Below are 23,358 nucleotides of genomic sequence, written 5' to 3'. Positions count from 1 at the left end.
ACCTCAGTTCATTGTGGCACAATCCAGCTAACCCTTCTTTCATCAAGCTTCACTGTACTGTTGTAGAAGTAAAATGCCCCGTGACAGAGTATATTCTACCTGCATGAGTAGAGCCAGGCATATCATATCAGCACCAGTATGCAGATTTTGAACAGCGGGTGTCCCATATTCAAACATTAAATGAAATCAGAGGGTATCCATGAACTATGTCCAATGAATTCATGTTTGGAAATGCTCTTGCCATCCCAGCCTAATAGGTATAAAGCTACATCAGCCTATTGTGCTGTTCTGACAAATGCCCATCATTACAAAATACTCTGCTGTACTATTCACCTACTAGACACCTTCACTCTAGCAGTAAAATCTTACTATGTACCAGTAAGACATTCAACACTGTTGGAGACTCTGTCAACTCATATTATGTGGCAAAACTGTGAAATGAAATCCACGCACAGTTAAAACATATAGAAAACCAAAATAGTTTCAAAACTTTGCTTAAACAGCACCCATGCCCATGATGGCTCTGTTCTTCCTGCTTGCCTGGCTAGCTTTACTGAGATTACTTTTCTCCCAATCTTATAGCCACTTTGCTTCTCGATCTTTTACCTTTTCTCACTCCTCCTGCACTTATTTCCTAAACTCTTACTCGTCCCCTTTCTCTTATGCTCCACCACTAACTACAGTTCCTCCTCTGTCCATTTAACGTCCTGCTCATTTCCAGACTTTCTCTTTTCATATCTTTCATCATCAATTTTTAAGCAAACAGTAATGTCTGACAGGATGTGTGTTAATGTGTAATTAAAGCCAGCCCAAGGGTGTTATGAGGCCTGACGCCACAGGCAGAAGGCGTTAATTACACATTAACACACAACCTGGAGGGCATTATTGCACTTAGAGAATGGGCTGTCTGTAAAATAGTTGTGTTTTACTTGTTTATTTATTTTTTAAGTACTATATTATTGTTTTAATATATTTTTAATGTAAAATAGTTCCTCCGTCTACTGTTTCAAACTTGCTATAGTTTATGTTAATGGTGTTGGAGCAAGCATTTTACATCAAACATATATACAAAATAATATAGTGCTTAAATAATTATAAGCAAGTGAAACACAACAGTTTTACATACAGCCCATTCTCTCTCCCATACACACATACAGTCAATTCTGCTTTCACACACATACATATGCACACAGTTTCCTCTGCTTTCATACACACATTCACTCACACACAATCTGTCTCATCTTCTTTCTCAGTCTCTCACAGTCTCCAGCTGCTTTCATACATGCATTCAGTCTCATTCTCTCTCAAACACAGTCTCCTCTGCTTACATACATGCATTAACTCACAATTCACTGTCAGTTTCTCTCTCACTCTGTAGATCTCTCTCACTCTAACACACACACACACACACACACACACACACACACACACACACACACACACACACACACACACACACACACAGTCTCTGCTTTCATGCATGCATTCACTCACACATGCAGACAGAAACACACATACACTCATGATCGCTCCCTCTCTCTCACACTCTCATACACGCATACAGTCTCTCACACAGGCTTTATTTTTTCATTTTTCTTTTACACTCGCTAAAAAGCAAAAGAGCTGCTTAGCAAGTGTAAAATAACGGCTCACTCGCTCTCACTTTCACTGACACGCATGCATACAGTGACTCACAGACAAACACACACATACCTTTTTTTTGTTGCATTCTTTTTTTTCACATTTTAGACTCGCTAAACAGTAAAACCGCTGTTTAGTGAGCGTAAAATAATGGTGGCCATTTTGTTTTCTCAGTCCGAGCTCCATGGTGGTTTGATAAGCTGCCGTGAAGTGGCGGACTTGTTCTCCTCAGTGGGCATTACTTGTACATTAATACCCTGCTGAGGAACGCTCGTTCTCCAATCAGGGTAGTGATATACAATAAGGCCATTCTCTAAGCTACATTATTACTTGTCTGTCTGTAAATTATGACTAACCTCAAAAACACCCCAGTTTGATCTTTTCCCTGTAGCCATCATGCTATAAATCCGTTAACTATTATTGTATTTTATTTTTCTATTCAATAATTAGCCAATCTATGTTACTTTCTCTCTTGTTTTTTGTGTTAAAATGAGGTGTTTATGTAAGAAATATATAAAAACCATGTAAATAAGATCATGTTTTACCCTGCAATTGTAAATGTGCTTTATGTGTAACTTAAACATGGAGCTTTTCTTCCAGGGCCTCTGCTGAAAATGGATTTTACCCAGTCAGACTTTTCCCAGTCAACAAAGACAAACAAATAAATAAATACTACTTCCTTTCCATTTCCTGATCAATGTTAGATCACTATACCAATAGTATTTTTAAACCATTAATTCTGGGCATTCAAGGATGACATATATAAAACACTGTCATTATTACAAAATTATTTTGTGGAGACCCCCACAATATATGCAAATATTTCTATAAAATTAGCTGCCATTACATTTCTAACCTCACTATATTGAATATTTCCCTGCTGCATCTCAAGCTTTGTTGTGATTGGTGGTGAATTATAGGCTTGGGTGGAGCCCAAAGTTTGTAGTTTGTATTTGTAAGCACCTTTAGAATTATCAACATCCTGTGCAGTAAGTCTGGCTCCATGGCACTGAAGGATGGAGCCCTGACTGTGTCCCAGGAGACTGGGGTTTGATTAGTAGAACCAGCACTGGAAAACCCAGGCAAGGAGGGGTGGAGTAAAGGGTTATGTCCCACTCACCTCTCCTGAGGGGAAAGGTTGCAAGTGTTTGGGAAGCAAACAGGTAAATGCTGTGTCCCTTCTGGAGACTGGGGAAGCTACTTCCCACGCTTCAGGGGAAGGCTAGGGCTGCATGCATGTCAATATTCCTTATGGAAGTGAGGCACAGCCAGCATGGACGGCCCATTGCAAGGTCTCCTTTACCTGTTTAACCAGGCAGATGCATGGGGAGTTAGGGATAAGGATAAATTCATTCATTTCTGTATCCCAGACTGGAATCATAGTGAAAATAATTACAAAACTCCTGCAAGGTGAGAAAGGTCATAAAGAACTTTACTAGAAATGTATAGTCAATAGGGCTGAATTCTTGGATGTCTAGATACAGCATGAAGCATTAGAGAAAGTCATTCAGAGCCAGATATATTTTGCAGTTATGTGGAACAAATAACTGAAGAGAAACTGCTAGCAACTCTGGTGTCACAAAATAATGTTGTACACTTTTTAATGTAGTATGGCACCATACATTATGTAAAGGTTAGTAGACTCACAGGGATTGTGTTTACACATAACACTTGCTATCATAAGATTCGTATCTGTTCACAAAATGTATATGGAACACTTACATTTCATATTTGACAGCTCTTCTATCCTGTCACATTCAAGGAATTTCAAGATCTTTTCCTATAGAAAGTGTAACTACAGAAAGCTTTGCATATTACAATACTCCATAATCTATCAGATAGTTAGTGTAAAGCATTTTTTTGTGTAAGCTTCATGGGCTCAACTTCAGTCATGGAATGAAGTATGCATTACTGAAGGTGGCCCTTTGAAGTATTTTTTTTTAACAAAGGGTATAAACCATGATGGCGACCAGCCTTGCAAGTCGATGTTGCAGTTTAATGTGTGAGTTTTTGTATTTAAGCAACATGACCCATTATACGAGAGTTATCATTAAGGCTGTCAGTGTAGCAGTGTTCCAGGAGATGGCACCTTCTGTTTTACCTATGAAATTCAAATATTCGTTAGAAGTGTACAGACTCATAGCAAATAGTTTCTCATAGCCCCTGCCTGCACAAACCTGTATTTTTTTACTTCCACAATGAACAAAGGAAAACAGCAAACTTACTGTTCTGGTATAACCTTAGACAGTAGAGTACAAATACATTAATTCCATCCTGTAATGAGGTACCCTTTCTATACGTACTGGTTTGGAGTTCTTCTGAGGAGCAGACTGCTTAAATGGACCAGGACGAGGTGGGGGAGGAGCCCCAGTGCGTGGTGGGACAGCTGCATTTCTGGATGGAGGTAGGGTGGCTGCAGCACGAGGCGGTGGAGCAGCAGCACGTGGAGGAGCACGAGCCGGAGGACCCTTGGGAATGGGATCAGAGCGATCTGAAAAAAAGTGCAGGTTAATTTACAGCTGTCTGAGGAAAGCAGGTTATATCATTGTCACTTACAGGCATTGAATCATTTATTGATCCATTCACACTGCCTTCCTGTCATTTGCCAGTTTATTGCTCTTGGTTATTCTCTGATCACCTATGAAGAGGGACACTTTGGCAAAATGAATGAGAAATTACTACATCATTACTAATCCCATCCTTCTAGAACACATCTGGAAATAGTCCAGTTCAACATGCTTTCTTTGTGCTGCTCCTGAAGAATGTGTTTGTTCATTTATTTGTTTAAGTAGTAGTTAGACTACTACTTAACAAACAAATAAATGAACAAACACATTCTTCAGGAGTATGTTGAACTGGGCTATTTCCAGATGTGTTCTAGAAGGATGGGATTAGTAATGACGTAGTAATACACACACACACACACACACACACACACACACACACACACACACACACACACACACACACACACACACTCATAAATTAGTTTTGCTGACTGGGACACAAACTAATAGTATCATTCATCAGAATGTGCATTGTGATAGATCATGCTGCATCCTCGTTAGTGAGAGGAATGAAGTCATTGGTTAAATGCAGTCCATCACTCAAAAGTTTGCAGTTTACTTCAAACTGCTTTTCTGGTGTTGCAAGGGAGATATTAATATGTAAGCCGGACCTAACCTACAGATGGCAGTATTGCTGTATGGTCACATGATATGGACTCCCTGATGACCTAGATGTTCTTCGTGTTTCACTGTTGTAGTCATCACATTTGGGTTATCTGCTTGCAGTAGTCCTCATTCGGCCTGATTATCAAAGTCTTGGGTCCTGCGTCGGTTGCTGTCTCATCTTCCATGACGTCAGGTAGTCAGGGGTATAAAGCATGCAGATGATGCCATTACATCAGTCTTTCTTGCTGTGCGATGCCTGAAGCAGAAGCAGTTCTCAAGTGCCAGTCGGCCGACTCCTGAAATTTTCGTTTTCGAGTTTCAGATCCGAAGTCTTCAACTAAACTAAGTACCCCATTTTGGATAATTTTTCTTGCTCTAAACTAATGTCAGTAAAAGTTAACAATTGTATTTCTTGAGGAAAGCAAATACCTCATAAATATTTTCATTTGTACTGCATTCCTTGCTTAAGCCCAGACCACGACGTACCTTGCTGTCGGTTTTGTGCCTTATTCAAACCTCATACTATTCGTTGTTGGTTCATTTACACATCTAAATATTTTGGTACTCGGTTCAATTATCCAGAAATGGCTTCAGTAAGCCACCTGCCTACTGACATTCCATAAAAATGCAAAGATAAAGACAGAGACAGACCGCATAGGTCCAAAGCTCCTGATGACACTTCTCCTAAGCTAGTTGCCAGTTTGCCAGTACTCAGTGAGGTGCTTTCTCAGCCCCTGATACCCGCTACTTCAGATTCGCAGGCCTCTACTGAGACCCATTCGGAGTCTGGTATGCCTCGAGATGCTTCTTCAACTGTGGAATCTGCATATGTCTCTACCTTGGATGGCTCCAGAGCCACTGCGCAGGTACCGGCTTCTGAGGGTGTATTCAGGCCTACTGACTTGCATATTAAACTGACACCATCTTCTTCTTCAAGGCCTAAAACTCAATCCATGCCTAGAAAACCAATGCCCAGACTGCATGGTCAGGCCCCTATACCTAAAAAACAAATTATAAGAATGGCTGAAGACCTTATTACTCTAATCAGGGGAAGCCACCCTTCCCTCTCTAAGAGACCTAGGACTGATTTTCCTTCTGATTCTTCTGATCAGGATTCTGAAATTTCTGTTTTCTCTGATGACCAGGATTTACCCTTATCTACCTTTGAGGATTCTGATGCAGAGGACTCCATTCCCTCTGCTTCCCCTCCAGAGGATTTCTCTTTTGGTGAAACCTTACATACTCTTAGGGAGCATTTCCACTGAAAAAGCCAGGATTACTCTGACTCCAAAAAGAGGCTTAGGGAATTCTTACTCCTGCCTCAACACAGGCCTTTAGCTATCCCTCCTGTACTGGACATTGTAGATGATGCCTTCTCTGAATCTAGCCTGGCCCTTGACACTTTACCTCCTGCTCCCAGAAAACCTGATAGGTATTACAGGGTAGCTGACTCTCACAAGTTCCTCTTTAAAAATCCTACTGCAGATCCTGAGACCATTTCACAGGGACCCAAGGGCATTAAGGCTACTACTGCCAAAAATCCTACCCCCTCTAATAGAGATTCCAGGGCGCTGGATAGATGGGGTAAGAAGGTATACACTTCTGCAACTTTGGCCATTAGGGCCTTAAACTGCCAGTTTCATATGTTAAAGTATCAGTAGCATATTATTGGATTGCTTAAACAGAAAATGATGTTGATTGCTGATTGTGCTGAAAATAAAGAATTACAGGATTTAATGCATTCTGCTGAACAAGTTGGAAAACATACTTTGCAATGTGGTTTTGATTCATTAGAGGCATCTTGCAGGGCTGCTATCACTGGGTCTGTACTTAGAAGGCATGCTTGTCTTAAAGAGCAATCTTTGCCAGATCATGTTAAAGCTAAATTACTGGATGCTCCCTTAAACCAAGACCGCCTGTTTGGCAACAAAGCAGAAGAAGTACTTAAAAAGATGGAGGAAAAAGCTAAATCTATGCAAACTGTTAAAGATTTCCTGCAAGTACAGCCTCCCAGATTTAGTAGGCATTGGCCCTCTAAGAATTGGTCCTTTCCTGCCTCTTCCAGGCCTTCTCAGTCCAAACCCAAAACCAGCAGAATGCCCAGGATTCAGTCCCAAGGTACTCACAGGCCTAAGCAGTGGGGGGCTCCCACTTCCAAAGCAGAGAGTAGTAAGATGGTAAACTGTCTCAATGACTTAACTTTAAACCTTCCAAGCCCTGCTCAACTGACTGTTCTTTTAGGGGGAAAGATTGTCCTGCATGCAAGAAATTAGGAACTCATTACCCAGGACAAATGTTTATTTATTTATTTTATTTTACATTTGTTAACCGGGCTAGTCCGACTGGATATATTTCCATTTTCAGCAGAGGCCCGGGGAGAAAAGTTCCACATAGAGACAAATAGTTACATAATACAAAAAAAGAATAATAAGAGGTGATAAGTCAGTTTACAATACTACATTATAGGGATATAAATACATAGCCTGTACAGAATCAAAGGTTAAAAAAAAAAAAAAAAAAAAACATTTTGGACAAGAAAACTGGCAGACAAAAAAAGGAAAAAAAAAACATTAAAAAATTAAAAATTCCATTTAGTTAATATGCTATCATAATTTTTTGTAGATTTGAGAGGATCTACTAGAAAAGGATGGAGAAGGAAGGACAGCCTTTAAAGTGTAGTAAAAAAAAAGAGAAGGTGGAGAAGGAAAGAAAAGAGACATAGTTTTAATCAGGGTTAAAGCATAACCAGTGATTTTAAGGTATATTTTGAGTTTTGCTTAAAGAGAACCTGGGATGGAATGGAAGTTAGTTCAGTCGGAAGATGATTCCAATACATACCAATGGTGTTGGAGAAAAGGGAGTCACCAGCACAGTTGTTAGCTTTGGTTAAGGTTACTAGAAGTTTATTTGGAACTGAGGTTGGCATAAGGAGTAAAAAAAGGGATAGTATTGGTGTATTATTAGGATGGTAGAAAATCCTATGGACAAAGGAAAGTTGGGAAAGAAACAAGTTTTCTAGTTCAAGCCAGTGAAGTTGTTGTAGGTTTAGACAAGATTTCCGCAACAAATTATTTTTCTTTAGGTTGGTGTAAATAGGTGGCAAGTGTAGCTTTGGCTGTAGGAGTTAAAACATTTGGTTCTGTAATATTTACAGTTTTAATAGTATTATTGATGTGACTATCAAAGGTAAGGCAGTTATCTAGCAGCTTGGTGGTAGAGTCAGGTGATGTGCCATTACTGGAAGAGATAAAGAATTCTAATGGGGGACTTAGTAGTGGGCTTAAATAGGAGGAGTTTGTTTTTAGCATTTAAAACAGACAGCGTTTTAAGAACCATGACTCTACAGTGTTAAATACATTTTGTGTAATTGTTTGTAATTCTGAGATGGTTTTGGCAGAACAGATAAGTGTGGAATCATCAGCATATTGTATGCATGTGGTCTGGGGTATTGCTACTTAAAGGTCATTTATAAATAAGGAGAATAGAAGCGGACCAAGAATAGAGCCTTGGGGGACATCAAGAGAGATTGGTAAAAGAGAAGAGAGTTTGTTATCCCAGAGAACTGCCTGTTTCCTGTTGTTGAGGTAGGAGGTAAACCAGAGAATAGACTTGGGTTCTAAGGAAAGAATGAGCAGGGGTGGTTAACCATATCAAAGGCTTTAGACAGGTCTATAAATAGAGCTGATGATAGAATATTGTTATTACGGTTTTGTTACAATGTTGGCAATTAGTAAGTATGTTATTTTCATTTTCATTTTCCATTTGTTAACCGGGCTAGTCTCACACAAAATTTAAGCATACTAAGAATATACATTTAGTAATAAGTACAACACAAAAACAAAATGTAAAAATTGTACTAGGTCAAAAGCTCAAGATTAGCTATAAATTATCAAAGAGAGAGATGTTAGAAATACAAGAGAGTCAAGTAAAGTGGAGATAGTAGAGAGGGTGGTGGAGAGGAGGAGAACAACAGGGCAAGAGAAAAAGAAAAAGTAACTAAGATATTAGTCAAAGACAAAAGAAAATAGTAAGTATAGGTATTAATTAAAAAGTTAAGGTTAAGTAGGAGAAGTGCGGAAGGTTAGTCAGGAGTCCTGCAGGAACAAAGCCAGTGGTTTTGGAAGTACTGCTTTTTTGTTTAAGGTAGCAGATTCCATGTCCTACCTACAGTATTAGTAAACAGAGAGTCTCCAGCTAAGTTGTGGGATTTTACAGATTTGAGGGACTAACAGTTGTGATAGTATTGGGGTGTTTTCAGGATGGTAAAGTATCTTGTGGGCAATAGGTTGTGAGATCATAAGACAGTTTTGAAGCTCAAGCCTGGAGTTTTAGGTTGTGACAGTGATGTGTTCTGAAAGGGTTACTGGTGGCAAAGCCGGCAATGCTATTGTAACAAGTTGCTAGTTTATTTAGGTTAGCCTTCAAAGAGCTCTGGAGGAAGGTGTAAGAAATTTAAAGAGAACCTATTTTTTGTTAACAGTTTTAATGATGTTATAAAGTGAGATTGTTATCAATGGTTATTCCTAGCAGTTTAGTTGTTGTGTCAGGAGTAATGACAGTGGTATCATTAGACAAGATGTTGAAATTTAAAGGAGGTGTGGGAGTGAAAAGGAGAAGTTTAGTTTTTAGCATTCAGGAGAAGGTAACGCCTAGTAAACCAAGTTTCTAGTAGTTTGAGTTAGAGAGAGTAGCCTGAAGAGGTAGATGAACAAATAATAGTGTAGCCTGAGGGATTACAGTGTTAAGATCGTTTATGTAAAGAGAGGCTCAAGAATGGAGCCCTGTGGGACTCCAATAGAAACAGGTAGTAAGGAGGAGATATGGTTGTCCCAAAGAACAGCTTGTTGTCTGTTACTTAGATAAGAAGTAAACCATTTTATAGCCAGGTTGTCAAATGACAGGGATTCAAGGATGTGAATAGGGAGGAGTGGTTTACCATGTCAAAAGCTTTAGAAAGGTCAATGAAAAGGGCAGTGACAAGAGTTGTTGATGGTATCAACAAAGGAAAGGAGGCAATGTTATGTAAGAGATAGAATACATTTTTCCATTATCTTAGCTAGAGGTGAGAGAAGAGCAATGGGTCTAAAGTTTGTGTAGTCGATAGAGTTACCACCTTTATGTAGTGGGATGATATGAGAGACTTTCCATATATCAGGTATGGTGTTATGTTTAGTTAGGTGGTTCATTAGCTGATAGTATACACATTTTTCCATAATTTTTGCTAGTGGTGACAAGAGTGTGATGGGCCTATAATTAGAGTACTCATTAGAACTACCTCCTTTGTGTAAGGGGATAACATAAGAGATTTTCCAGATATCAGGAATGGCTTCTTCACTAATAGTTCTGTTTATGAGGATGGATATAGGATAGGCTATTTCATTTGCTGCTTTTTGAAGGAATTCAGATGGAAGCTGATCAGCAGAGGGAGTGCAAGGTTTAAGTTTTTGGATACATTTTTGGATAAAGGTGGTAGAGATGGGTTGTAGTTTAAAGGTTGGAAGATTGGAAGATGAGAGATCAGGGATGCTAGAATTATCAATGGAAAGGTGAGAGGCCAGAGAGTTAATGGTGTCAATAAAGAAGGAATTGAAGGCATTGGCAATTTCATGGGCTGAGTTATGGTCTGATCCGGAGGGGGAAGGAGTTGTAGTCTGTCCTGGGCGAAGAAGTTTATTTAAGTTTGTCCAGAACTTACGTGGATTGTTATGATTTACCTTCTGAAGATTACTATAGTAGTTGTTTTTATCTGAAAGTATGGCTTTTTTGGTACAGTTTCTTAAGTATCTAAAGATTTGTTGATCTGAGGGAGATTTACTAGTTCTCCATTTTATCCAGGATTTGTTTCTAAGCAACAATTTTTGTCTTGTTTCCTTGGTTAGCCAGGGGGCAGGTTTAGATTTCAATCTGACGGTTAGTTTTGGAGCATGATTATCAAGGATTGAAAGAAATTTGTCATTAAAGTATTTAACAGCATCTTCAAGTGGGAGAGATTTTAGAGGGTGCCAGTTGCAGGCATTTAGTTCAGTTTTAAATAGGAGAGGGCTAAAATGTTTCTGACTTCTTGAGATTCTAAAGATAGGGGTATTAGAAGTATTACTCTTATGCCTTATGAGGTATGTTAAGGTGTGATCACTAATGTCATCAGGTAAAGTACCAGCCTGATATGTTTGTTGAGGTTTGTTGGGTTTTAAATATAGTTTCCCAAGGATACAGATTCCACTTCCACTCCTTACCAAGCCCAAACGGTTGGCCAGACCTACCCCCAAATCAGTGGGCAGAGGCTCATAAGCAAGTTCTCTCTCTTTTAAGCATCAGAGCTATTTAACCTGTCCCAGAAGAAGAATGGGGGCAAGGTTTCTACTCAAGACTTTTCCTTGTACCCAGAAAAGAAAATTCCTGGCATCCAATCCTGGAACTGTCCATCCTAAACACATTTTTGGTAATCCCAAAATTCAAGATGCTAACTCTTCATCAGCTGCTTCCCATGCTAGGCAAAGATGCCTGGTTGGCAACATTGGATATAACTGTGCTGAGGCTTGGTGCATTTGTTATTTTCCTAGTTTTTGGTTTTGCACCTTCCATCCATTTGTGGTTAAAGGAAACCTACCTGCACATCCCAATAAGGGAATCTTGCAGAAGATACCTACGCTTCAGAGCAGGCTACATGCACTATCAGTTCTCTGCATTGCCCTTTGCCTTATCTACTGCGCCCAGGGTATTCACAAAGTGCCTAGCTCCAATCATTGCATTTTGCAAGCAAAGAAATATTCAAATATACCCATACCTGGACGATTGTCTAATTCAGGCAGAAAGCCAGGACATACTATTAACTCACCTGGCATTTGTAAAGAAATTGTTAACTGCTCTGGGGTACACCATAAATGAAATGAAATCACATTTTGTACCCTGTCAACAAATTGTATTCCTGGGAGCAAGCTTGAATACAACTTCCCAGATGGCCTACCTCACGCCAGAGAAACAAGTTCATTTGACAGCCTACTTTAAACTACTGGCCACAAAGACCCAGCTATCTGCATGGAAAATACTGCAAGCCCTGGGGTTCATGGCCTGTTGCATTCTACTAATACCATATGCAAGACTGCATATGAGGAAACTACAATAGTATCTAAAAAGCCTATGGTGTCAACATTCTCAGGATCTGGAATCAATGATTCCTATCATAACTTGTCTACAGATAGAGTTCCTTTGGTGGGCAGAGGCCTGCCACCAAAACAAGGGACTGCCATTCACTCTACCCCCTGCCACCAAAACCCTAACAACAGATGCATCAGACTATGCATAGGGGCTCACTTGGCAGGGCAGTGCATTCAGGGCAAATGGAACCCAAGTTAAATGCACCTGGATATCAATTAAAAAGAAATGTTAGCAGTACAGAATGCTCTGACAGCCTTCAAGGACTATATTCTTCCAGGACAATTATTGGTAAAGACAGACAACACCACTGTTATGAGGTACATAAACAAGCAGGGGGGAACCCACTCATACCCTCTCTGCAGACTAGCCATGGCTCTGTGGAACACAGCCTTGAGCTACCAAGTGCACCTACAGGCTCAGTTCCTGCCAGGAAAGCTAAATACACTGGCAAATGACCTAAGCAGAAATCTCATGGACCCACATGAGTGGAAACTGGAACCAAAGATATTCAACATGTTGAGAAACAAATGGGGGAGCCCAGAGACAGACCTGTTTGCCTCCCCCAGAACTACCAGTTGGACAAATTCTGCACAAGGACTCCCCCACAAACAAGCTTGGAATGTGGATGCCCTGTCCGTCACCTGGAAAAACCTATCAGTTTATGCCTTTCCCCCTCTGTCTCTCCTCTCCAAGGTACTACTAAAGATCAAACAGGACAAACCAAGGACAATAATGATTGCACCAGACTGGCCACGCCAACACTGGTAGCCCCTCTTGTGCACTGTGTCACTGCTGGCACCTACCTCAGACCCCTGCCCTGCTGTCCCAGCTGGAGGGCCAGATTCTGCACCCTCAGCTTCAAACCCTGAACCTGGTAGCCTGGCTAATTACCTGACCTCTCCGTTACCATCCATCAGTAAGCAAGTGATGGATGCCATTCTGGAGGCAAGCAGGCCTAGTACTAGAAAATCCTATACTGAAAAATGGAAAAGATTCTGTTCCTGGAGCCAAACTCAGGGGATGGGCACAGCAGCACCCAATTTATCTCTTATTCTTCAATACTTAACTGAGGTGCTTCACAAGGGCCTTTCCTTTTCCTCCATCAAAATTCATGCCTCAGCCATTTCAGCTCATTACAATACAGAACCACCCCTCTTCTCTCATCCACTGCTGAAGTAATTCCTCAGAAGGGCCAAAAACTTAAGACCATCCAGGAGAGCCCCTACTCCAGCCTGGGACCTTAACTTTGTATTGGAAAAGCTCACTCTACCTCCCTTTGAGCCAGCTGCAAATGCAGAGTTGAAATTCCTTTCTTGGAAAACAGCCTTCCTTCTAGCCATCACTTCAGCAAGAAGGGTGTCTGAATTACAGGCCCTCATGGCAGTGAAACCTTTCATCATCTTTCATGTGGACAGGGTGTCCCTCAGGACCAATCACTCCTTCATGCCCAAGGTGGTATCCATTGTGGCCCTCAATCAGCCCATTCATTTGCCAACCTTCTTTTCCAATCCACAGAACAAAGGGGAATGAATACTGCACTCCTTGGACATGCATAGACAACTTAAATTTTACTTGGACAGGAGTAAGCCTCTCAGGAAATCTGAACAGCTGCTGGTTGCATTTGCTGCAGGGGCAGAGGGGAAGGCCATTTCAAAGCAAACCATTTCTAAGTGGATAGGCCATTGCATTCATTTCTGCAATAAGCACCATGGAAAACCTACCCCACAGGGGATAAGACCACATTCAACCAGGGCTGCATCTACCTCTGCAGCCTTTCTCAGAAGTGTCCCTACCAGGGACATGCTAGAAGCTGCTACCTGGAGTTCTGTACATACATTCAACCAAGCATTACCACTTGTCAATTTTTTCTAAATCCAGAGCTGGCTTTGCCACTGCAGTCTTGCAGGGCCTTATAGCTGGTCCTAATGCTATCTAATTACCTCCTCCCATCCTTAGCTTTGGGAATCTACCCAAATGTGATGACTGCAACAGTGAAACACGAAGAACATAGCACAGTTGTGTACACTTACCATAAATGTAGATGTTCAAGTGTATTCAGTGATGCAGTCCTGGTTACCCTCCCTCCAGTCCCCTGATGTCTATTGACTATACCTATATTCTTGCTTGCTATGCTTAAAGCTTTCTGGTGTATTTGCTTTTTTGTTGGAGGTGTAACCTTGTATATAATTGCTTCCCATTATGGGGGCACTTGACATCTGGGGCAAGAAAAACTGATGTAATGGCATCAGCTGCATGCTTTATACCCCTGACTACCTGACGTCATGGAAGATAAGACAGCAACTGACGCAGGACCCAAGACTTTGATAATCAGGCCGACTGAGGGCTACTGCAAGCAGGTAACCCAAATGTGATGACTGCAACAGTGAATACACTCGAACAGCTACATTTATGGTAAGTGTACACAACTGTACTTTTCAGTTTTAAGGCTTACTGTAAAAAGTTGTATTTCAACACAGAATAGACAGAAACAACACTAGCATATACTGCACTGGAGAGCTACCACTCAGAGAATGATAATTTCAGGAATGCTATTTTATCAGTCCACGCTCCCAAAAGTAACCATATACATAATCTCTACTGCAATATCGCAATTGTATGACTTGTTCTTTTTTTCCTACCTTTACTAGAAGTTTCTTTTTTCCTCTTGGTTGTGTCAACATAGAGTTAGTGTATGCAAGTATATGGGTGTGATTAGTATATGTAAATACAGGGGGGGGGGCTACAACCATGTGCAAAAAATGTTTTAACAAAGCTGTCACCTATAATTTTGGTAGGTGTGTGGTTAAATAATGTTTACACATCCTGTTTGGTGCTAACATTTTATGATAACAAAAACATCAAATTAATCCTTAACAGGATACTGAATACAGTGAAAGATACCTGTATTTGCAAAACAGCAACATGTGGAGCAGATATGGTGTCTAACTGGGTATTTCTGAATGTTGAACACTTGCAACCCAGACCATCAGATGACTAATGATGAATGAGAGTGGGAGATAAAGCTGCAATAATTTTGAATAAAATCCACTGCCTTCAATTATTTAAATATATTAACAAGTAATCCAAACACCAAGGCAAGCAGTTGCAGTAGCAAAAAGCAATGTGTGAAGTCCCATAATTTAGAAGTGTATGCTGTATACCACAGCAGCGAGAGAAAAAAATGATGGCAGGGAAGAACTGGTTTGGACTGGATATTAATTGAAAAGTCTTACACAGTTCTGAAACATAATATACCAGTTAGAATGACCCATTAAATACTCAAGATAGTATCTCTCACATTATTATGCTAAGAATCTCTGCTTCATGAATGCTAACATCTTAGTACAGGAAAATATCATAGCATTCACTTTGAAAAGTGAGACCTTTATACACTTTTTTCTGTAAAATGGTTGTAGGCAATAAGCCACTAGTTTGCAATTCCAAGGACCATAGTTTTTAAATTCTAACTAAAATGTTCTGCATACACCACTAGGCCTTCAATGAAACTGGAGCACAGCCTTACTCTTTCCCAGGAAGAGGCTTTAACACTATCTAACTTATTTTTTTAGAAGAATAAGAAACTTGTTTTTTAAACAGAATGTCTATATGGGTGGCAACAAGCACATCTGATGATTCACAAGGGTTCATAATTCTGCTATCTCAGGATAGTACAGGTTCTTAACAGTCTTTGATCACAGCAGGTTCAAATGCAACCTGTACATCTTTATTATCTGCGTCTGATAACAAAATGTGAGAACCTCTGTGCAGTATAACAAATCTTCCTACTGTTTTTTAGGTTCACAGGCTGGCACTGTCTCTAGTTATCTTGGTCATATTTGATCAGTATACTTACACACAGATGAAGCATGACTGCATTATATCCAGAGCAATTCCAGTTACACCAAAGATCCATTTAGGATAGATATTGTAACTCCTCACTTTGACATCTTTTTTATATATGTCAAATGACAGTGGCAGTGGCACAAAAGGTAGTACACCCTCCAATGGTGCAGAAGGCTATGGGTTCTGTTCCCACATAACATAGCTCAATTGCTAATACTGCAGTGCAGGATGAGGGGGATGAGATGTTAAACTGAGGTCTCATCAGCTTGAGTTGGTAGTAACTCATATTGAAGTGAAAGATCCCACAGCATCTATCAAAAAGAGCAGGGGAAGTTCCTCAGTGTCCTGACCAAATTTCCCCTAGCAGTATAAATACCATCTTGTGTCTCCACTGAAAATAGACTACTAGCCTAGTGGGGCTAAGTGATTAATAAAGGATAATATAACTGTCTTTCGGCTTTTCTCGGTTAGGGGTCGCCACAAATGATTGGCAGTCGATTTTTACGATGCCAAGTTGTCAGCCCGACACCCAGCAAGGATAAATAAATACATTAAAATGCTAGGCTTCTCAGCTTTTTATGTTTATCGAAAATCTGCTTCTGTGTCCAATGTTTTCTCTGAATTTTTATTTTCAAACCTGACAGAAACAAGTGAAACATAAATTTAGGCTTTCACAGCAGCAGCATTTCTGTTGCAGACAGACGTGTTGTCAACTGAGGACCATTTCAGTAATTAAACAAGAACTAAGACAGTTGCATTTCCACAGCTTCACCTTTCTTCAATTCCTCTTTCAAAACATGTACAGCTCTTTCTTCCAGGTAATTAGATGAAGCATTGAATGGTGCAGTAGCTAAATTATTAATTTTCTGTCTCTTCATTAAGTTTTCATGCTCCACGTTGCTTAATAAGAGTCATTATTATATACTAGAAATTCTAGAATATAATGCATGTTAAAACTTTTGTCTCAGGTTTCAGTGGTTGATATACAGTAGCAGAATTCATAACATGCATGTTCATCTGTTTTGAATAAGCATCCGTCACAATTAACACAAGCATGGTACACATGCAGTCTAGACAATGGCTTTTCAGGCCATTCCCATGTGTATAAATGTGTAGTTAGTAGTTATTTTGCAGATTTACTGTTTTCTTGATGGTCTTCACATACCACTACTTCCTTTCCATATCCTGATCCATACCAGACCACTATAATTATAGTATGTCTAAGCCTTTCATTCAGAGCATTCAAGGATGAGATACACACAACACTGTCATTATTACAAAATCATTTTGTAGAGAGACTGATTAAGCCACGGTGGTGCAGCGGTAGCGTTGTTACCTCACAACAAGAGGTTCTCCCATTCGATTCTCAGCTGGAGCGCCTTCTGTGTGGAGTCTGTATGTCCTCCCCATGGTCGAATGGTGTTCGAAAGACATGCATAGAATGGGTGTGCCTTCGTTGAAGGTTGAGTGTCGAGCTGGCACCTCGGCACCTCGGCACCCGTAAATAATCTACTGCCAATCATTAGTGGACTGGAGTTCTGCTGTGGTGATCCTTAACCGGGAAAAGTCGAAAGAAGAAGAAGAAGTGAGACTGTGACTCTCAATCCCTACAAGATATGCCCATCTTAGATTCACAGTAATAAACTTCTGAATAGTATAACATAAATGCTGGCTCACTAATTATAATCCACCATTTCAAGATGCATTCATATGCATACAACTTAAATAAATCTATGCCACTCCACTGTTTGCTCAATTTGCACTAGTATATTATCCATGACATCTAGCATAAATAATTGAGCAGATATGTTGAAATCAGCAAGATTTTCTGGAATAGGCAACCTACTGATAAAAATGATCTGAAAATGAAAAATAAATACTAACTTTGCTTTCTTTAAATATACCCATTTCGGGTCTATATTACAATGTTGAACTTGTATAAGTTCGAACGTTGTAATATCGAACCCAAAAGTCCGAAATCCAAAAATAGCGAAGCCATGGCACACCGATTTTTTTTCCCAGGGAAAAAAATCGGTGGGCCATTTTTGGGGCTTTGCTATTTCCTCCACTTTAGTGTGAACTCATACTTTTTCCCTGCGAAAAAAATCACTGTTCTGTGTTTTTGTTATAATTGGGTTTCGGAATTTTCGGTTCGATGTTACAATGTTCGAACTTATGTTAGTTTGACGTTGTGATATAGACCCACCAATTTCTTCTTTAAATTCAGCTTCATGCTTTTTTTTTTTTTTTCAATAATCATTTTTTATTATTTTTCACAACCATATTACAAATTCACACATTATATACAATATATACAAAATGCTTCCATTGGTTAATTTCACATATATATCAACCTCATGTATTGATCAAAGGTACAGCACTAACAATCAAAAGGAAAATAATAAAAAAAAAAAAAATTCAACATTAACAAATCCAAGCCAACAATCTGTCTTTTCTGTACATTTTCTATCTAATCTAAGGTTGATTTAGACTATATTCTGGTTCCGAAAAAGTGGATAGTAACCTCTTAAGCCAAAATAATATTAAAATTTGCTCCCAGATTTTTATGTTGTTGATATTTTCTTGTGATCACTAATTAACAGTTTATGCGCTAAGATGTGTTTTATTGCCAACAATCTGAAATTTTCCCACGATGTCTGGGCTGGGTTCAACCAATTTGTGGCTATATATAATTTCATTAATAGGCAAATATTCATAATTACAATTGTTTTGATTTATTTAGATTCTCAGGGGAATATGAAGAATCATAAACTCCCAAGAGAGTGTTTAATTTTGGTAACCCATTTTTGTAACTGCAATTTTAATGAATTCCACAATTTATAAATGCACTTACAACTCCAGAACATGTGAAGCAAATCTGCTGTCTGATCAAAGCAATGTGGGCATATGGGTGAATTCTTACATCAAATTTGTGCAAAGTGTATAGTATGCATTGTTAAATATCATCAGCTGCTCGTAGATACCAATTTCTGAAGGATACGGACTTTAATGTTAATTTAAATGCCTCCAAAATCTTATTGTCGCCTGGGAATATCAATTTCTCTCCAGTAATCGATAAAAGAATATAATTATTATACTTCCTCTCTTTTATCAATTTATATGCTGCAGTTATATATTTTCTATCCTGCAACAGCGCTTCCCATAGATTACGAGAAATGATTAAATCTTCCCTTTCATTTCAAAGTTGTTAAAATAGTTTATAACCAAGTCTTTTAGCTGTCTTACTATAATTAAATAGGAAATAGGAGTTCTATTTCTTTTAAAATATCCTGTACTGGTACTCCTAGAAAAGGATATAAATCGAAAGTACAGTTAACATGAGTACAGTTAAAGGGAATTTCTTCAGATCAATCAATTGACCACCAACTGTTAAATCTGGGTTCCTATGAAACGGTTGCAAAACCATCATATATTCTAGTAAATTTAAGGAACTGAAAAGAGTTTGAATTGCCATTACATAACTTTTGATGTGCTCCATTAGCTTATATTTACTCATTGTCCAATTATTTAAAAAGGGTAATGCTTTAGCGTTGACTCTTCATTTATATGCTTGTACGTTAAGAGCACCCATTTGGGTGTCCATTTTCTATTTTCACTATCAGTAAGACGCCTTTAAAATCCTATTGGCCTGAATCACTAAATAGTACATTTCAAATCCGTAATTCCAGCCCCCTTATTTTTGGAGCCATCAATTTTTCATATGAATTCTTCCTAGGTTCCCAAAGAAATCTTCCCAATCTTATATGAAGCTGTTTAAAGAATGTTTTGGTAATTCTGAGTTGTGCAGCTCTAAAAATATATAACATTCTAGGAAGAACATTCATTCTTATGATAGCTGCTTCATCGGTAACTTCAATCTACTCCATCTTTCAAGATCCAATGTTATTTGATCTGTAGTTGACTTTACATTGTTAATAAAAATTCTCTATTTTCAGTTGAGAAGACAATTCCCAGATATTTTATCTTTTCTTCCCAATACTTGTCCTATTAATGGTAGCATTGAAAAAGGTGTGGGTGTCTTTAATGGGAATATTTTAGATTTTTAAAATTTAGCTTGTAATTGGAAATTCTCTCAAAGATTTCTATTGCAGCTAATATTTTTCAGTATCGGAAACAGGTGTGGTACAATATATGTTTAAATCATCTGCATAGGCAGCCATCCTAACTTTTATTCCATACAGTACAGGAGAATTATAAAAACATTTTGCTTAAGGTGTAAAAATAAAGGCTCCAAGTAAAGATTAAATAAGATGGGAGATAATGGGCAGCCTTGTCGGGTACCATTTATGATTTTTATCCTATTCGAAAGCATTCGATTTATAAATAAATTTGTGTATGCATTTCTATATAGTATCCTTAACATTGAGATAAACTCCTGCGGTATATTAAAATAAGGTAATGTATCAAATAAATAAACCAAATTAACCCTATCAAATGCTTTCTGAGCATCAATAATTAGGGCATACAAATTCAGGTTTATATATTTTCGCATAAGAGATTAAGGTATGGAGCGTTAAGGTATTATCCGTGGTCTGCCTCCCATCCATAAACCCCGCCTGTTCCTCTGATATTATTGGGTTTATTACCTTTTTCAGCCTACTCGCCAGAATGGATGTCATGATTTTCATGTCCATATTCAAAAGTGATATAGGATTATCAGGATTTTTGGAATCACCTTTCTCTTTTAATATCAGAACTGTCCTTGAGGCATTAAAATGAGGATCATTAATTCTATTTAGAGTGATATAATTAAAAGTCTGTGACAATACACTGCTCAAAATCTCACTAAAAGATTTGTAGAATTCGAGGTCAAACCATCTGGGCCTGGGGCTTTGTGAGGCTTCAGTTTCTTGCTTGTTTCGGACAGCTGCTCAACTGTAATCGGTTTGATTAAATCTCTATGAAATTCCTTGTCAATATTAGGGAAAGTGATTCTCTGTAAAAAATCTTTTCTGTCTTTATCTTGCAAGAGTGTCTGCTTCTCACCATAAATCTGATTAAAAATTTTTTCAAAGGTCTTCATGATATCCTTGTCAGTATATGTAGTATTGTTATAGTGTATTTCAGTAGTAAATCGTGTTGATTTCATCTGGTTAATAATACGAGCTAATGCTTTCGAGGGGGTTTGAATATGATTTGCATATTTAACTAAATTTCTTTGTTCATAAAGTGACAAATTTATATTATGAAGTAAAAACAGTTCTTTTTGACATCTTAATAGCTCAGTTTCTGTCTGTTCATTATAGTTCCTCATCAAATCTTGGTCCAGTAATTGAATTTTAGTTTCTAAATCCAATTGAGTCTTCTTTTGTAATTTTTTATAATATGTAGCTCTTTGTATAAATAGTCCTTTTAGCTGCGTTTTAGTTGTAGCCCATTCTATATCTATTGGGTGTCTATTTTGGGAAATATTATTTAATGACTGTTTAAGTATCTCCTTGACTTCCATTAATATATCTTCCTTGGTTAGTAAATATGGGTTCAAGGACCAATTATACCCTCGAAGCCTCTTAGTATCCATATTACTACTGTTTAAGGTTAAAGTTATTTTTGAATGGTCTGAGAGTTGTCTGACTTGATTTGAAACACTAGGGTCAGCTGAGATTAACACCTCTGAAATTAAGAAAAAGTCAATTCTCGACCACATTTTATGGCAGGTTGAATAATAAGTAAAATTCTCTGCTTTCCCTTGTGGGTGTATGTGTTTAAAAGGGTCATAGAGTTTGAAATCCATTTTCAATTCTTTCAATGCTACCATTGCCTGTTTATTGAACGCTGAAGAAGCACCCAACTTGTCTAATTTAGGATCTTGATAAAAATTCAGCTTCATGCTTAATAGTTTGTCCTAGAGCTTCACTTTTAGGAACTATATGCTTTACTTCTGTCATATTTAAATATTTTTTTTTGTTCTGCCAGCTTCTCCCCAAAAGTGTAGGCTTGTACCTTTCACCATCTTAAAATGCAACACATTATGTATGTATGTGTGTATGTATTTATTTTGCATGACCAAATTTCACATCTGTAGCTCTCATTAAGTATATATGTTGTTTTGAATATTTCTTGAGTGTAACATCAGCTGATTGCATGATTGTGTTTTTTTATTTTTATGAATTTCAGCTCATTAATTATAAATACGCTGCTGTCTGTAACAGCCTCAGAACTAGTGTCCTTTCCTCTTGCTTTCATTTGTACCAGGAATACAGTAACATTTTGCAGATTCAAGCTGTTTTTATTAAATAAACTATATGTTTATTCTGAATACTGCTTCTTCTTCTTCTTTCGGCTGCTCCCATTAGGGGTCGCCACAGCAGATCAACTGGTTCCATTTCTTCCTTTCCTCTGCATCTTGCTCTGTCACACCAACTGCCTGCATGTCCTCTCTCACCACATTCTCCTCCTTCAGCCAACAGTAGCCCAATTTCCGCCAGCACCCTGTTGGCCAACAGTACTGGTGGCAGTCGTTTTTAACCCGGGCCTCGACCAATCCGGTGTGAATTTCTGTACAGTTTTCTGCATATATGATGTGGCAAAATTTTTACACCGGATGCCTTTCCTGACGCAACCCTCCCCATTTATCCGGGCTTGTACTTTTATTCCCGACTAGACCAATATGTGAGGAATCAATACAATTTTTTTAGCAGTTTTTGAATCTATTTGTTAACCACATAAACCCATAAGGTACAAGTTACTCATTTTATGGTTGAACAAAGGAACTGTCTGGCTAATTCACTTGCTCAGGGACAGGCAGTAGGCAAATGGAAACTGAAAGCCCTAAACCAAACACCAAGGATGCAGCTGATTAGCATCTTATAGCTTTAATACTTTGCACCATGCCATCAGACTCTTGGGCCACACTAACACAGGTAAACATTAATAATTTTCCCTACATCACTGCACAGCCTAATTTAATGGGAAGCTTGGAAAATTTATATTTTAAGCAATTAACAAAAAGGCATAATCCCTTCAGATTTTAGTATCTGAAACCTATCAACAAAGACTTTCTAACTACCCTGGGGATTTAGAAATGTGACATCCATGATCATAGCCAAGCCAGCTCTATTTATATTCATTTCACAATGATCCTCATTGCTTATTACCCATGCATGTAGCCAGGCTATTGTGTGTAATGAGCTTCTTCAAAAAGTGGCCACAGAACAGACCTGTGGCAAGATCATGTTAGATCCCATCATGACTAGATTAAAGTATGAACACCTGACATAAACATTAAACATGCATGAGCACCTCTGGTCAATACTGCAAGTCTGCTCACACAGACAGGAAACTGACACTGACAAAGTTGATGAAACGTACAGCAATATAAATTCAGTGAAATGTTCCATGAAAGGGAAAATGCTATGGATGGCTAAGGGTGGAGTAGAGGTTTCACTGTACCAACAGAAATCACAGAGATGGACAGAAGATTGCAAATGGAGCTGCCCACTAAAGCAGGGCTGCAAAACACAAAAGAGAAAGTGATATGACAACACTTAAATGTAGAATAATGTGAAACTTAGCCAGGAGTGGT

At 38.7% G+C, this 23,358-nt stretch overlaps 1 protein-coding gene across 1 annotated transcript in view; it reads right to left on the bottom strand.

Moving 5' to 3' along the window:
• SH2D6 (SH2 domain containing 6) overlaps positions 1-23,358 on the bottom strand; it is a 1,258,756-nt gene that overhangs the window by 825,081 nt on the left and 410,317 nt on the right. Inside the window, exon 6 of the mRNA XM_044084299.1 lies at positions 3,945-4,132. Coding sequence (XP_043940234.1) covers positions 3,945-4,132 — 188 coding nt within the window. The remainder of the gene's footprint in view (positions 1-3,944; positions 4,133-23,358) is intronic.

Source organism: Protopterus annectens, chromosome 9.part0, assembly GCF_019279795.1.
Source record: "Protopterus annectens isolate FY-2018-M chromosome 9.part0, PAN1.0, whole genome shotgun sequence".
NCBI classification, from domain to species: Eukaryota; Metazoa; Chordata; order Ceratodontiformes; family Protopteridae; genus Protopterus; species Protopterus annectens.
Note: the sequence above shows the minus strand (reverse complement) of the source record. Positions and strands in the feature narration are given on the sequence as shown.